At 38.2% G+C, this 16,587-nt stretch overlaps 1 protein-coding gene across 1 annotated transcript in view; it reads right to left on the bottom strand.

The window, feature by feature from the left end:
• Positions 1 to 775: 775 nt before the first annotated feature.
• The window catches only part of LOC135472160 (C-Jun-amino-terminal kinase-interacting protein 4-like), a 68,744-nt gene continuing 52,932 nt past the window's right edge, over positions 776 to 16,587 (bottom strand). Inside the window, 2 exon segments of the mRNA XM_064751527.1 lie at positions 776 to 4,471; positions 4,850 to 4,999. Coding sequence (XP_064607597.1) covers positions 4,359 to 4,471; positions 4,850 to 4,999 — 263 coding nt within the window. The 3' untranslated portion in view covers positions 776 to 4,358.

Genomic DNA, 16,587 nt, shown 5'->3' on the forward strand with positions numbered 1-16,587 from the left:
GGCTTTTTAAAGAAGGCGCAGAAGTTTCCATGGAAGCCCATTGAAAAAATGCCTTGAAGGTTTTTTGAAAATGTATCATGGACACTTGGTTATATGGCATCTGTAAAAACAGGATGCTTTACTCTAACTGCAAAATGAATCGCCTGGGGATCTTGTCTGATCTAGTGAGAGGTTATATTTCATATTACAATTTTGATGAATACTGTTTAATTGACTTTCGTTCAAGCCAATGTTCTGAGTTTTTTTTTCTTAGCATAGAAATAACAGTATACTGTTCCACAAAACCACTGCAAAATGTCCAAAACTTTGACTGAAACTGGACGATATCAACTTCATGAAAGTTCACAGCGGCTTGAACCCTAGTGCTCTGCTCCACAGGACAATCGAGCATCTACATCATCTCAGTGTGGTCTAGCCTAAAAATGGATGCGTTCAATGCTGGGATGTAAACATTGTTATATATACATTTAAAAAACCCTTTTAGAAGTCAAAACTGTGCTTGAATTTCACCATTGTGTGACCAGACACTAATTATCACACTGTGGTTCCTGCCGTGGTTTAATATAGCCATATATTTTTTATTCTGTATTCTAATATACAAATGTCATGCGGTCAACAATTTATTAAGGCTACAGATGTGGGACCAGGTGGTTCCAGCAACTGTTATGAATTTGCCGTGCATTTAATTCTTCTTCCAGGAAACCACGTTACTCAGTACAGTGTACAGTTCAAAGTAAAACTGGCTCACTCTGCACCGGATACAAATGAAATTTAAAATTAAGGCAAGACCACTTACACTGACATGTGTTTTATTAACCATTGGTGAAATACACAGTATAGCAAGCAATATACACAACGCCATGCGGTAAAACACATCGTCATACTGGAATTTGTTCTTATGCAAGCCATATACAGTTAATATATATGTATGTACATACGCAGTTGTATATGTAGATACTCTTTCTATAATAAGCGGTTTAACAAGCACCTAGTATCTTCCGACACGGTCAAAATTCAGACCATTCATTGTACAATTTGGACAAGACATATAGCCTGTTACATAGTAATTGTATTTTTTACAAGCCGCTCGGACTGAAACGATAATCTGACATTCCGAAGAAAACTTATTTTGGGAATAAAAAATAGGGTGTGATCAAAGGAAGAAAAAAGAAAAAATGAACTGGGCTTCACGCCAGATTTTTTTTTTTTTTGGGCTATATCACGACAAGAAAAGGAAGGAAGAACAACTGTCTTGGTTCCTTCATGTCATTACCACAAAAAGCTTTCTCTGAAGTGAACTGCAGGGAATGTATTCCCCCAGAGATTCCCCAGCAGTAGTTAAGAAATACATTCTTGTCGGCAAGGCTCTATTGGATTGTCTTAATTGATCAAGTGAGTTTCCAAAGGGACTGATGTTTATGTCAACCAGTGGTGGTTTAGATACATGGCATGGCTTGGCTGTTTTTCTTGCAGTAGCCAGCTTTAGCTCACTTATCATAATTCTACGTACAGCTGGACGTTAACAAATTGGTCAGGGGAGACCCAGACCAACCTGAGGCCTTCAATGGTGCTTGAGCCCTAGGAAATTCAGCCCACTATACATGACATCTCCAGAGAAGACGTTTTAAGTACCATTGACAATTCCCAAAGCTAGAAGGTTCCACTTAACAGATGATGGATATTTTTGCGCTCTGAATTCGGTCAGTTTAACTGTGTCTTGTTCAATGTAAAGTCAGATGTTTTCCTTTTCCGGGCATCTGCTAACGTTTAACATATCATCATAAAAACATTATTAATAGACAATAACAAATATGTTTCTAAATTATTACCTTCACTTCTCATTCACAGTATGCTCCTTCAATTCATGCGCAGTTCTTGCTCAATAACAAACAGTATACCTTTACCTCTGTAACACAATAAATACTCCATTTTCAAATGTGGTAATCAAACTACAAAATAACAGACTGGTACATATACTAGTGTACATAGCATTGTCGTGTCTATTCCATTAAAAATATAACTCAGTACTCACCCATAAAATCATACATGCATGGGGTAAAGAAAAAATAATAAAAACAAGTTCACACATAATAAACAATGAAGCTGTACATAAATTATCTGTAAATGACTAAAGGCTATCAATCATTTAAATCCAGATTTTAACTAAAATAGACCCTTTATGGTTTCCAAACACAGAACAGTGTTTCCTGGAGCCATCAAGTAATGGTAGTGATAAGACCCTGGTAAGATTATACATAATTGGGAAAATATCGAAGTACTGAATTAGCTGAGTTTTGCACCTCTACTCCCTCATTTAACTACCATGGTAACTACCATTGTGTGAGAACGCTGCTCCAAGTCCAATGATCAACATTTGTTCTGCCTGTTGACAAACGTACATGCACAGTCGCTGATGTTTATAGTCTAAAGCTATAGAGCACACTTTCTATGGGGACATCTCTCATTAACCTAACTGGTAGGAGAATGTCTTTAGTATGAATTGGAAATAAAGTGGCTAATCATGATGTCCAGATTTTGTCAGTCAAAAACCTAAAATAGTTTTCTCTGTTAGTCACTTGGAACAGAGGGCGTGTTTCTGTCAGATCTGTGGCCACACTAGACGACTCATACAGAGATAAACAGTTTCACTACTCTAATTCTTCAACTTTTTCACATATGAAAGAGCAGGCTTTCAGCACAATTTATGTATGGTTTTAATTTGATTTTGGAGACAACACTATATTGGTTGGATGAACCAATTTCAGGGCTGCACAAAAAGTATCATTTTATCAGTCTACACACAATAATGCCCTCAAAATTTGCTTGAATGAACACCTTGCAAACATGCGAAAAGGTTGAAGAATTACAGTATGTCATGAATATGAATAGCCACAACCTGTCAAGGGTTCCCTGCATAGGCATTATGACCAAACCAACAGCGCTCACTGCTCACTAGTGATACTTGGTGACAAGAGTAGCAGAGGTGCATGGAACGAGGACATCGCTTACTCTTAAACAGTCATGTTCTGAAGCAAGAAATATGAAGATCAGACTGGTCTGTGGAAGCTGACAAATATCGAGATATAGGGTGAATTAAAGATATCAATTCCAGGGAGTTTACTTCTGAATTACTGTTCATTATACACCTGTTAGCCATGCATTATGCATAATGTTTTCATGCACATTTAAGACCAAACTGAACTACATTATTCCCCCATTCCAAAGATTCAAACAAACACACAAATAAAATAAATTAACAGAGAGATAAAATCAAATGAGTCAAATGAGTACTAGAAGAATCAATATCATATATTGCACACATTTAGAATGGGGCACATGCAGAAAATAACCGTAACAAGAACAATTGTTGTAAAATTCATTCTTGAGATTGTCAACAGTGCATGGCACTTTGGTAAAGATAACATCTAAGACAAGACATCATAATCTTGTGTGGGGGAAAAGTACAGCACAAGAGTATGAGTGAATCTGCTACCAGAAAGTACCATGGTTTCAAAAGTGTCTTTGGGTAAAATAAAATATTCTTATGAACACTGCATGAGCATTTTACTCTGGACAAGAGACAACTTTACAATAGGGGTAGCAACTGGCAATCCGATGGAGGACATGTCCAGCACATGGTGCTGAGCATGGTCACCTGTCACGAGGCAGACAGGCTATACTGTGTACATATAACATCTAGACAAGATCATATAGAAACCTTTCACATATCACAATTTGATGGTCTATACCAAACTGGCCAGATTCTGCTGGATACCAAGCTGGGTGTACTGTGTTCTGCATATATAACTCAAAGATAACACTGGCTGCTTGGTTGCCTTGCTTGTGTGTGATCAGCCCATTTTACTGGACTGCTCATACCACATATGATCTCTGTCATAACAAATGCTGTTTGGACATACACTGCCGGAAGTTGAACTGGCCATGCTTATGTGCTTCATCAAATGAAGAGACAGCCCTGGCAGTTTTGTGCCCATGTTGGTGACAGATCAGAATGTATAGTGGTCTGGTATGATCACTGTGGTACATCAATATGTCCAGTATAAGCTGGCCGAACACGTCTTGTCTACCACTGGTCTGACCAGTGATCAATGAGCAGACTAAGCGTGAGTGGGTTTTGTCCATTACTTCATCACTGTCAGGAAGGTTCCTTCAGTTCAGCCAATGCAGATAAGATTGTCATAACCCTCCCAACCTTGCCTATCACTGCTCCACATAGCCTCTCTTTCTTCTTTACCAAAGCAAGATGAATTCCTTATTTGCTTGAATGTGAGACAGCCCGCTGATCTGGTCAAACCTGGATGACTGGTCACTCTGTTATCACAGTACGCAGACTGAAGTCATTCCAAACTGGTCACCTGCCAGACAATCAGATGGCTGCGGTCAGTCTTGTTCAGAGTATTTTTCTTCTCTTCTTCCTCAGGTAGAAGTCTTTCTTCGTCATCTCCATCCCCTGCAAGGAAAATGATGACACAAATGACACAAAATCAATATACAGATCTTGCCTAATGTCATTTCCTATATGTTGACAAACTTGGGAAAAAGATTATGAATTTTTGTGTGTGTACTGGTACTTTATGTAGTGCAAGTGTGCTGACATTTTGCAAAGCACTGCAATTTCAAGATCTTTTTCTGCTACACATTACTATTCAGCTTTGTTGTTGGGCAAATCTGTCAAAAACTGTAGCAGAAGGTAAATTTTTAACCCTTCAAATGTTCTAATGTTTTAAACAAATTCAATATTGACCTAGCCATGGATCGAATGTTATCAAGACTTCAGAAATCATAAACAGGAATATGATCTCCTTTCAAAGCATAAATGTGTACTGACCAATCCTGAAGTCGATGTAACCCTCCCCTCCAGAAATGACTAGTTTGGATTGTGTGGAGGGAGCAGGTGTTGCCTCTTGGGGTTTGCTTTTCGGGGCCGAGTTGGATACGCTATTATCACTGGCTGCACTCACGCCCTTTGATGGTGCACCTGGAAATACAATAATTATACTTGAGTTTACATTACCAAGAGATACGTAGACATAGACACCGTTCTAGATCTGTTCAAAGATGTCAACCAGGGAGTTCATTACCAATGGTATTTATTACCCCTCTAATGACCAACATGTGTTTTAGACAAACAAATACACATAAGCTATGCAAAACATGTACAATGTGCATATCAATGCCATGCAGGAACATCTGTATTCAAATTTTAACACATTTCTACAAGTATCCACGACCCAGAATATCACAAACATGTATCGCAACATCACTATCTGAAATACAATTTCATTTTAATTCCGGCGTGGGTAAACCTTAAATATGCATATAATTGTACAACACTATTCGCCATTAGGATCGTTAACAAGTTAAAAATGATCCATCATGTAAAGCATTCCCTGTGTTCAATTTCACGCAAGATTAGTTTTCAAATTTTAAAGATCTTTTCTTACTGAAATAGCACTTGTTTAAGCTTACAAATGGAAATATAACTATCCTAAATATACAGCTCTATCCCTAGTAATCCATTTACATTTCCATTGTAAGGGACAACTGTTTAGAAGTTAAGCATAAGTCAGTGTGTATACGTGTGCTGTGTTATGTTACATAGGCAACAACAGCACTCATAGGTTGTCACCATCATAGTTCATTATCTCTGTCTGTGGGAAATACCATGGATCCTTGGTCAGTAGGTCCAATGTGGGGATTAACATACCACAAAGACAGATCTTAATTAGTGAGCCCTGCCATGTCTGCTGCTACATAAATATTGTCAAACAGAATTTCTTTTACAAAAATATGTTGAGACATAATGGACAGAATACATTTTCACTCATATTAAATTTAATACAGTGCTAGTATCTTAACTCAAGACTTCATGACTGTAAAGGCATAGCCTCAGGAGACAGCTACATGTAGGGCATGCTCAGTTACCATATGTTACATGTGTACCGTGTGCATATGCTGTCATCAACACAACAATCCTGCTGAGACAGGCCTACATAACATGCAACCAAAGAATGACATCACAGCTTTTTATCAGTTTAAATGTGCTTTAAGAAACACAAATAAAATGCTATCTCTTTCAACCCTTTTGAATGTTCACCAGGCCTTGTTTTAGGCATATCTTGAGGGTGCTTGTCTGCCTAGTCTCAAACAATTATATTTTATCTGTCACCCTGATGTTGGAAAATCCATGTGTGATAAGTTATCACCATAATCAAAAGGTTACGGTGGATAAATTGCCTTCACAGTTGCCCTGATATACTGAAACACTTTCGAAATGCTTAACTGACAAACAAACAGAGGAACTGTATTTGTATTAAAGGATAAAAGGTTTACAAGTCGACAAACCACAGAGGAGCATTATCCTGACCAGAATATATCTTCAACAGTCACAAATTTTATATTTGTCTCAATATTTTTTTATTGTTGCCTGAATTTCCCAATTTCTGTGTTATGCATTTTCAAGATGTGTATAACTTATAACCGTATGTGTATACACAAACAGGTTGAAGAAATATGGTGCATTTTATTTGCTGGTATTTATTTATTTATTTATTTAGTGTTATAGCGTACTCAAAAATACTTTATCATGGTGGGAAGAAACCTGGCAGAACAGGCACAACAGGTAACACATTTTACACATGTTGTATTTACCCCAAAATATCTGCCACCAAAAGTCCATCTTTAGAGGAAAACAAAAGATCATAAAATTTTGGTTGTAGACTTTTCACAATTCAAGTAGGAATTTTAGGTGTAAACATCTGTGATTACATCTGACAGGTAAAACAAGTTGGTGAAGTGCTGTTACGTACAGGAACTAGTCAAATGAAGTTTATTCAGATATATTATCAACCTAACAAACAGCCCAGTAAGGCTTATGCAAACAGGACTAGATACTGGTATCAGCTAATACAACAAGTGGGGGTCCTTGAAACATCCATCCAAGACTTCCTTTTAAACAATTCTGCAATAGAACGTTCCACAGACATCCACCAAATCAAGCATTGCCTTGTTTGGCTTAAGTGGTACGTGACACTGCATGTGAACACTGATTGATCACTTTCAATTCTGTTGCCGCCCTGAAGTTCCTGTCCACAAAACCAAAGTATTCCTGATAGAGCCTGAGGCAAAACACACATGAACATGTACATTTAATCTGCAAACAGGTTTTCTTTAGGATTAATAAACTTTTCTAAATATAACATGTGTTTTAAAGCACAAACTCATATTTGTTGTTAACAATTCAACACAGGATATATACTGGTAATGACCTAAACTTTCTCTTAAAGAAGTCTATTTCTAGAGGCAAATACATGTTATAAAATACTGCCCTTAGTGCTGAAACTTGTTATGTTTTCCATAGGATATCATCCTAACTTCCACACAGGCCTTAAACACCTTTCTAAGGTCAACAGTGAACAATGAATTAGGTGAAGCGATGAAACTGTGCAACACAGTAATGGGCAAAATTTTAGGCCATTTGCTGTATTTCAGAATGAATCGTAATAAAAAAAAATAGGCACGAAATTTATTTATTTATTTGATTAGTGCATTATGTCATACTCGAGGATATTTAACTTATCACTTTGGCTGCCAGCGTTATGGTTGTAGAAAACCGGGCTCAGGGAAACCCAAGTTCATCTGCTCGTTGCTGGCAGACCTTCCCACCTCAGCCATGAGAGGAAGCCAGCATGAGCTAAACTTGAACTCACATCGACTGCATAACTGAGAGGCTCCAGGGTCATTGCTCCGTGCCAGAACACTAGCCACCTCTTTGGTGGGACCAAAGTAGATCCCAGCATGAAATTTAAATTAGAAATGACATTTGCATGTGAACAGTCTGCAGATGGTCATGTGCATAAACTGCATAGTGACTACATGTTATGGCAGCAATTCCAGTCAGAGATGATTAAAAAATCCAACCTTTAAAATAGTTTTCTTTCAAACAAATCATAACCCATCCATACATGTACATGTATTTCATTCCATTCATCACACTTGCCTCAGGGCTCATGGCTTTGCACCACTGTGCATGATATTTCATACTCTGCACTAGAGGAAGACATACTGTAACATAACAGCGGGGTTACTCTGCTGGTGGGAATTCAGGCTGCTTTAATGACATTAGGTTTTTCTGCAGGTCTGTCACTAGGCCAGCATGGTATCGGCTAATCACATTGTTACTTGGACATGGGGCAACTGTGAATTTCCACAGCCTAAAATTACTTTCTCCATCAGAGATTGCAGAGGTCTGTTTGAACATTCAAGTCATGCGGCCATTTTGTTTGCTTTCTCTGTGAGATGTCCAAAAATATTTATCTTCCGCTTGCCACCAGGGCAGCGCCATTCATCACTGTCTACTGGCGCCTGACAATCCTATCCCTGTCCATCACTGGGGAATTCAGCACAAGTTTTGTCTCTCCTTACTTAACCACTATCAATGACAAGATGCCATCACTACCTTCCTCTTATTTTTTCTACTGATCTATCAATCATGCAAGCATTGCTTGACTTTCTCAGAATCATCTTAGCAAATTGCCACAAAAAAGCTGACATACATTAATGTAAATTATAAACAAGAAAGTACATATGTATTCCTGAAAATTCTAATTGCTTAACAGTTTCCCTAAAGGTACATGGTGTGCTAATGGCTAGCCACCGAGGACATTATACGAGCCCAGTTATCTATAATAATGAATGAAGAGACCACGTGACAGTTTCTGTCGTAATTGGCATGCCATCAGCAGCTGGCCTGATTTGCAACACAAAGTGCTCGGTCCTGGAATAAATCCATACAAAAAACATCTAGAATTCTGAAAGTGAATTCTTCTGGGTGTTTAAGGGTTGAAGAGAGACAGACAAATCAGGTTCTCAGACTCCAATCTAATCTTCTCGGTATATAGTATTCCAGGAACTGGTTAGATGGTCTAGGGTTCCCAATCGTCAGTCACATTCTACTGCTGATGTGAAGTCACCATTTCCAATGCCTCAGAAATGAAGCCACATACAAATTACACACTGCTCTGGCACACTGAGACAAATGTAGTCGGCTATGCTTTCTGGAAGTTTTCAACCCTGTGATTCTATGGTCTGGGCAGGTTTGGAGAACCTCAGCTGAACTGATTTGTCCTGTTTGGAATTAAAGATTGTGGATGTAGTTGGTAAGAATGATGTTGTATTCACAGACTAAGCATGTAATTCAATAGGTTCACCATTACCATTACATCTTACAAAAATGTTATTTATTTTTCATGATGTTTTAGCATCTTCTGATCAGAGCTTACCTTCTGCATGCCTTAATATTAGAATACATTTTGCGTATCAGCATGTAACTGATTTCAGAATTAATAAATTTCACCTGTCAAAATGTCAGAAAGCAAAACATTTTGCCTGTGAAAATATCATACATGTCATATGAAATGTCATATCAGATCTGTCCTATCTAAATGTAGTTGACATAAGACTTGGCACTGAGTCAACTTGTAATGTCCATCAAAAACTTGGTCACTGACAAATACTATAAGGTGTTAAAGATGGCCAAAGGTATCAAATATTTAATGCATGGATTGTTTATTTATATTCATGGATAGCGTCCTTTGTTGGTTGCAATTTTACTAGATTTCTTGCCTTCATTGTTTGAAAGGCCTTGGTGATAATAATCGAACAATAAGCACTCAAGAGGCTGTCTTACAGTCATAAAAGCTGGCTTGTCTTCCACCAAATATGTGCCAGTATGTATGGCAGTATAGGAAACTTCAGCAGTATTAAACTTGCCAAGGATTAGTTGTATACCCTGGGAACTCTGGTTTCCTCCCCCCATTACCTAGAGTGAACACACATTAATTCAGAAGTAGCTGCCACATCCCACAAGAAGTCAAATGTTGACTTGTTATATGAATGGCCCATGATAATACATAGGATGTCAAAAACTTGACCAATCAACCAAGAGACTTAATGAGTGTCATAATATATGTGTCTGCTAAAATTCTGAAACATGGCATGAAAGAACAATCTAATACATGAACAATTACAACTACATGTACATCTCTACATTCTCTGTGAAGGTCACTGTAGATCAGTAGCAACTTATCATCCATTAGGCTTCTGTCTAATGAGAGAAGTATTTTTCTGAAATCTCAGTATGATGCTTGTGCAGTCATCCAACATTTTGGTTGCCATGGTACACATGGAACAGACAGAAATGTGTGCACATTCAAGACAAACTGCCACCTCAATGCCTTGAGTCAACCAAATACACATCAAATTTTATTCACTGAGATGAAGGACATTCATTTATATTTCCACTCCAGAAGCAGAGAAGCTCTAATAAATAGCTAATTTGGTGGGAATGTTTCACTCAAATCCCAGAGTTGTACATGACACTACCTGACATTAGAGTGTTGGAAGTGACTGTACAGTACTCCACCAGCACTTTGGGCAAGGTGGAGGCAATGGCCAATGATCATGTTTTGTCATCATGTCACCATTATGTACAGTAATCTTGGCATGAGAAGTCTGCTGCCACTGATCCACGGCCATTAATTGGCTGTACATTAATTGGTTGGTTGAGGAACTAAGTGCAGGTTGAGGAACTAAGTGCAGGCTGCGGTGAGGCTCTCACACTGGGCCACATTTCACTGTACATAGACATTATCTCCACGCTTTAGCTCGCAAATTGCAAGGCCATGGCAACTCAATCAAGTCTCTCCCATCAAATCTTTCAGCAAGGCTTAAAAGGAAAAAAAACAAGAATAGAAAAAAAAAAAAAGAAGGATGCTCCCCCTACAGAGTTGTAAAGCCAGCAGTTTCCTGGCAGGCTGCTTTTAGCAACAATCAGGATAAAATTATTCACCTCCTTCTGAGTGACCCTGTTTCCTGTAAAAAGTGATGAATGGGATGTTTGTGCACACAATAGATAATGAGGGACGCAATGATTATATAATTCTCTTGAGAGCCGAATTCCAGTTTTTCACTCAGCCAGAAATCCAAAATTGAAGTGCAGAATGTGGCAGTGGTTTACCCGTATATTCAAAGACATTAATTACCCCATGTTGTTTGGTTGCGTAAGCCTGTTTGATAGCACTCCTTAAAAACCAATTTCAGATCATTAACACAGCACCGGAGCTGGGTTCTTCTGTTTAGAGTCACAAACTCAGCCAATTTATTTCCCTAAACACATTTCTTTCTCTGTGGCAAATCAATATCCTACAAACCACTTGATATTGCTGCAATAATAAATGTGCTGTGGAATGCATTTCTGTACAAAGGTGGCACTGGCACCACTGATGAAGTATTGACAGAGCAGAAAGCACCGCTTCCACTTGAAGAGAGAAACTATTCAGCAAATGCTGTTAGCACAAGGAGACACTATTGTGAGCCAACATGCCGAAGGTTCCATCAGGTGCAGTCTCCTGGACTACAGCTCCTCTATCAGTCACCAGCCTGGACAAACATTAGGGTCATTGACTGGTTACCCAAACTGGTGTTAGAATTAACCAATCCACAGAGACTTAGCTATCACGTTACTTATGGTAATCAAGGTAAATCCCTCATTGCCTCACTGTATGGAGAAACCCCATTGGAACTGAGACAGTGAGCCCATGTTCCCAACTTTCAAAGCTATAACACTAATTGCCTAGATCATGTAAGGGTTTAGTTAGGATGCGGGCACCAGCCGCTGGTATTCCCTATACCCATCCAGGAAAGCACCTTGGCAATAACTGAACACTTCAATCAGCTCACACCAGCCAACCAGTTCATTATCCCAGCAAATCTGCTCCATTAACATTTCCTCTGTTTTCTTATTAAGGAGAGTAGTTGATAGCTGTCAGAGGGACACTGGCAGCCTATCTCTCTGCAAAGCTGTAAATTTTGACAAGGATGGCCTCATTTACACTAATAGCCACGCTTCTGGCATCTCGCTCACATCATAACACAACAATGTCGGCTAAATGTACATATTCGGCCTTAAAAACCTCAAACCCTTTATTTCTACTGAATACAGATGAATTTTAACCCTTCTTCATGGCATCTTGTAAAACCCTGTGTATAGCAACTAACTGATGAAAAAGTGCAAGTATCCACGAACAATGCCTTACTTCAGGGGGATTAATCTGCATTTACAGAAACACAGAGAAACATGTTCCAACAAGACAACTTAATTGTTCACAGAAATGAGAACAAGAAGATCTATACATCTGTGCTTTCAAGATCATGAGTGTCACTGGCTTAACCAAGTGTAAATGGACACATCAACAGTTCCACCATACTCGAGAATGTAGTCTTTATTTGATGATGGTCAGGATTATAGGTGAAGGAAACCGGGCTGGTAAAATGAATATCACAAGGTTCTTTTTTTTGTAACTTATGGGAATTAGGCTTTAATGACTATTTAAGATGGTGTTAAATTTCAAACTGCAACATCCTCCAGATATGACCTTGAATCAGCTTCATGTCACTATGCACAAGCAGACTCTCAGGATCTAAAATGCTTTTACAGTATTTGTTCATCTACTTTATAGGAAGGAAGTAGATGCCAAACTCCGAAGTACTGCAAGGTGGATATTATAATGACCCTATTATAGCGAATAAACCTAGAAACATACAATATCAATAACTGTGAAAGCCTGGAATCAGACTAGAATATCCTGGCATTATGTTGCCATCATCAACCTCTGACCATCGATGATGACTGGGGTTACAGACAGACAGTTCCAGGTGAAGTGACAGGTAACACAGAACAGTTCATACATACAGACACTTCAAACATCAATGATCACACAGATATGGGCATTGCCATGTCCACTAGCTCCTAACAGCCTAACCCTTTGGAAACAAACAGAGGGCAAACAGATTCATCATGTTCATGTACTAACCATTTACAAATCTGTGGCCTGCACTGGTTTCAGCAAAGTCTGCGGTGAACACCTGGTCAACAGAAACTTCTTGACTAGCATAATTTGAATTTTTGTCAGAGTGATGTGACAGACTGGAGACTTGGTACAGATCTTCAAAACCACACACTATTTGGCTATTCTGAAGAACATTCTGACACTTAGACCACCAAAAATGTAAATAATTTAAGCAAAACGTCTATTTTATTTTGCAGATCAACAGGGCACAGTAATGTTGGGAGTTTATCGCACTACTTCGGTAGCATTATTTCCAAATGGCATACTTAAGAAATAAAGCCAAGAATCATTCAACTGATGGCGATTAAAGAAAATTAAAGAAAATGTGCATAAAGCATTAAAGTAAGTCCTCTTTATCCTTTGCACAATCGTGATAGAAGACATAAATTAGTCATAACCACGGAGAAAGTTCTCATCCAACAATTTATCACTGCACAAGTTGACAAATATCATGCAATAAATCTTTCCTTAGCCTGATGACAGCAGGAACATTCATAAGATTTTCAGGCTTTGCAATGTTTTTAATCTTCCCAATAATGACAGCAGTTAATCGAAAACTAAGCCCTCTGATAGCAGTAGAGGCTCAATGTTGTTCTTTTTCTCAGCGCCTCAGTGCAATCTGGGTATTTCCATCAGTACACGGTGCAGAGGTACTATAGAACAGTCTGGAAACAGTGCAGTTTCTAATAAGCTGTTGTGGCAATATCACTGGTGTCGGATGTTTGCCTCATCTAATGAATACACCCTGACAGAGATAGTTTCCTACCAATAGGAAATTAAATGTACAGAAGTGATATTGAAGAGCTTTCAAACAATAAACTTTTTGACAAATGTAAAAGCAAGCATGAATCATTATGTCAATTCACTATTCTTTGAGGTAAAAATCAACAAAACTTCTTTTTAATCAGTATTTTCTGAGAGAGCATTTTGAAAATTGCTTTCCTTGACACAACAAAACTTTTTCTAATCACAAACTTTCTAATATGCATACTTGGCTGAAAAAATGTTGATCGCAAAAACTAATTAGTACATGAACATGTATGCATCTAACTGAATATATTTGTAAATTAAATTTCAAGACAAGGAACTCCAGAAACAGCAACTAATAAATTTCTGTTAATAGCTCAATTTGAAAATCTTGTTCCTGTCCACAGGAAGCTCTCATAATATTAACAACATCCAGTTTCACTGCTCGATTCACTTGAAAAGCCAGAGAATAGAATGAATAAAAAATCTCACAAAATATTTTCAGTAGAATGGGGAGGCAAAAATCAGAATACCCAAACTAAGATTAGTAGGGAGCACAATATAATTACTGTTCTTTCCAGCACACACACTTCCTCTTAGTCTCGATATTTATCCGTTTTTGGTGGGAGCGTGCTGTGTAAATTATATTAGAAAACGGAATAAAGCACACTGAAAACAAAAACCTTCTGGCAGAAATAATTGGATTGGGCAAGAAGACAGGATGACATTTACAGCAATCATTCTGTGATAATGGCCTACTCCTCAGGTGTTTTCAACATTAGTTCGTCCAAAAATCTAATTTAACATTTGCCTGTCTTTTCGTAAAAAGCAAAACCAAGAAAAATAACAGGTATCTGGCTATGCAAAAATTATTGAAGGAGAAAGCCAGGCCGGCAATTTTGTGCAATGCAAGCATATTTTTGGCACTCCTGACAAAAAATTTACAGCTGCTCATATAATGAGAAGGCACAGCCACAACCTTCTGTCAACATGTTGTTAATACAGCTCTCAATTTTCCTCAGTTTTTATTTGATAATTAATATTCATGCATATCCTAACCTCAAAACCTTTGAGGTTTTGAGCACATGGTTTAGCATCAGGTTAAATAATATTAGAATATTTAGAAATGGTTCTGGAGATTAAGGGGCTAAAATAACTCTTTGTGGACGCAGGAAATAGTGACAGGCTCACATAGCACTTGATGCATATCCCTTGACCAATGACATTTTCCCATCTAACTGACCTTATGTGAAATATGCATTGTTTTACATAGCATAGTATTAGAATTTCATTTAAAATCTCTCTCAAGAACCACTTCATTTTTCACATCTCTAAGTGGCATCCTCTCTGACTTGTACTCGCCACGATATGGCTGAAATATTGCCGATGTGGCGTTAAGCCATAATCATTCATTCTTTGACTTTTGGGACCATGGTCCAACATACACTTATGAAAATTAATCGCTTAAGATCACCACTTGAGCTCTTCAGTTAGGTTTGAACCTCACATCAGCTAGAAAATAAACTGATACTAAAATTATAATCAAAACATTGGCTTCAACTGTCTCAAAAGTGCTTGTTTGAATTGTACAAAAACCTTCACTGATACTAATCAAGCAAGATTGGTTCCAAAGTTGGCATTTACAGACTGTTCACTGAAAAACTCTAATAAACTTGGGATGTGTCACTCACTTGTCATTGTCCACTACTCCTCGCATTGAAACAGTACCAGTCTAAACAATGTAAGTCAGAGACAGACACAGCCAGGGACGGACAAATCTAACAAAGCAAGAGCAAAACTAATGCTAGATAGTCATTTTCAATTCAGTTTGCCAGAGTGTGCAATTTAATTGGCTCAGAAAGATGTTACGAAAAGTTTCTTCCACCTTTTTGTTGTTGTCAACTGCTGCCTCATTAGAACTCTTTTGAGACTAAAGGCAACAAAAGTTATTCACTCATACCATGGAGGTATATATGGAAGGAGGAACAACTCGCCCAGTCATATCCGCTGTGCCTTTCTACTCTGAATGGACCCACCTGCAGCCAGACTTTGATGTCCAATGTATGATACTGTGCCTCACAGGGTGTCCACAAGCGAGGCTTTGGGTGAACTGCCTCAAAAGAGATCCCATCATGCGCAGTTACTTTGAAAAGTGTCAACTACAAATTCTGTGCACAACAAAGATATAGTAAGGTCATATTTGTGCATCTAAGTGGGCATCTTAGTCACATCTATAGGACTACTGTATCGCAAGATAAAGTATGTAATGGACAGCAATACTTATTGAGCTATATCGAACATTTTTCTCCCCTCCATTTTCCAGCATACACAGTGCGACAAAATTATGTTTTGCAGGTAGCATTAGTTGGTGCCATTTACCTGGTGCTGATGGATTATGGGTCCTGGAGCTCAATTTCTTTTTAATGATGATTTAAAACTGACAAAATTGTCCATCTGCAATACATGGGCCTTTTTCAAAAATATCCAAAATTGGTCATGTTTGAGTTCCATAAACTTACATTTCCACACAACTAACAATCTAAATGAATGTACACGTGGCAATTTAGGGCCCCAGAAGCAGTTTATTAACAAGCATGATTTTTGTCAACACTATATTTCTTGAAAAGCACTGCTGGTTGACATAGGTGTGCATGCGAAGTCCCCACTGATTTTAAAAATATACCTCTATGAAGTGGATTACCTGCTGTGAATACATGTCTGAATGTTTATTAGCTTCCTGCTATGGTTTGTCTATGTAACCTTTGAAACACTGCTTATGGAGACATTTGCAAGGGCAGCATTCTATAGTGAACCATCATAGCAGGGGTTGATAAACTTAGGTGCATTGAAATGAAGTATGGGCAAATCCAACTCCCATCGGATGGGAATGTCATCCTTGTTTAAACCTCCA

Source organism: Liolophura sinensis, chromosome 8 (genome assembly GCF_032854445.1).
Source record: "Liolophura sinensis isolate JHLJ2023 chromosome 8, CUHK_Ljap_v2, whole genome shotgun sequence".
NCBI classification, from domain to species: domain Eukaryota; kingdom Metazoa; phylum Mollusca; class Polyplacophora; order Chitonida; family Chitonidae; genus Liolophura; species Liolophura sinensis.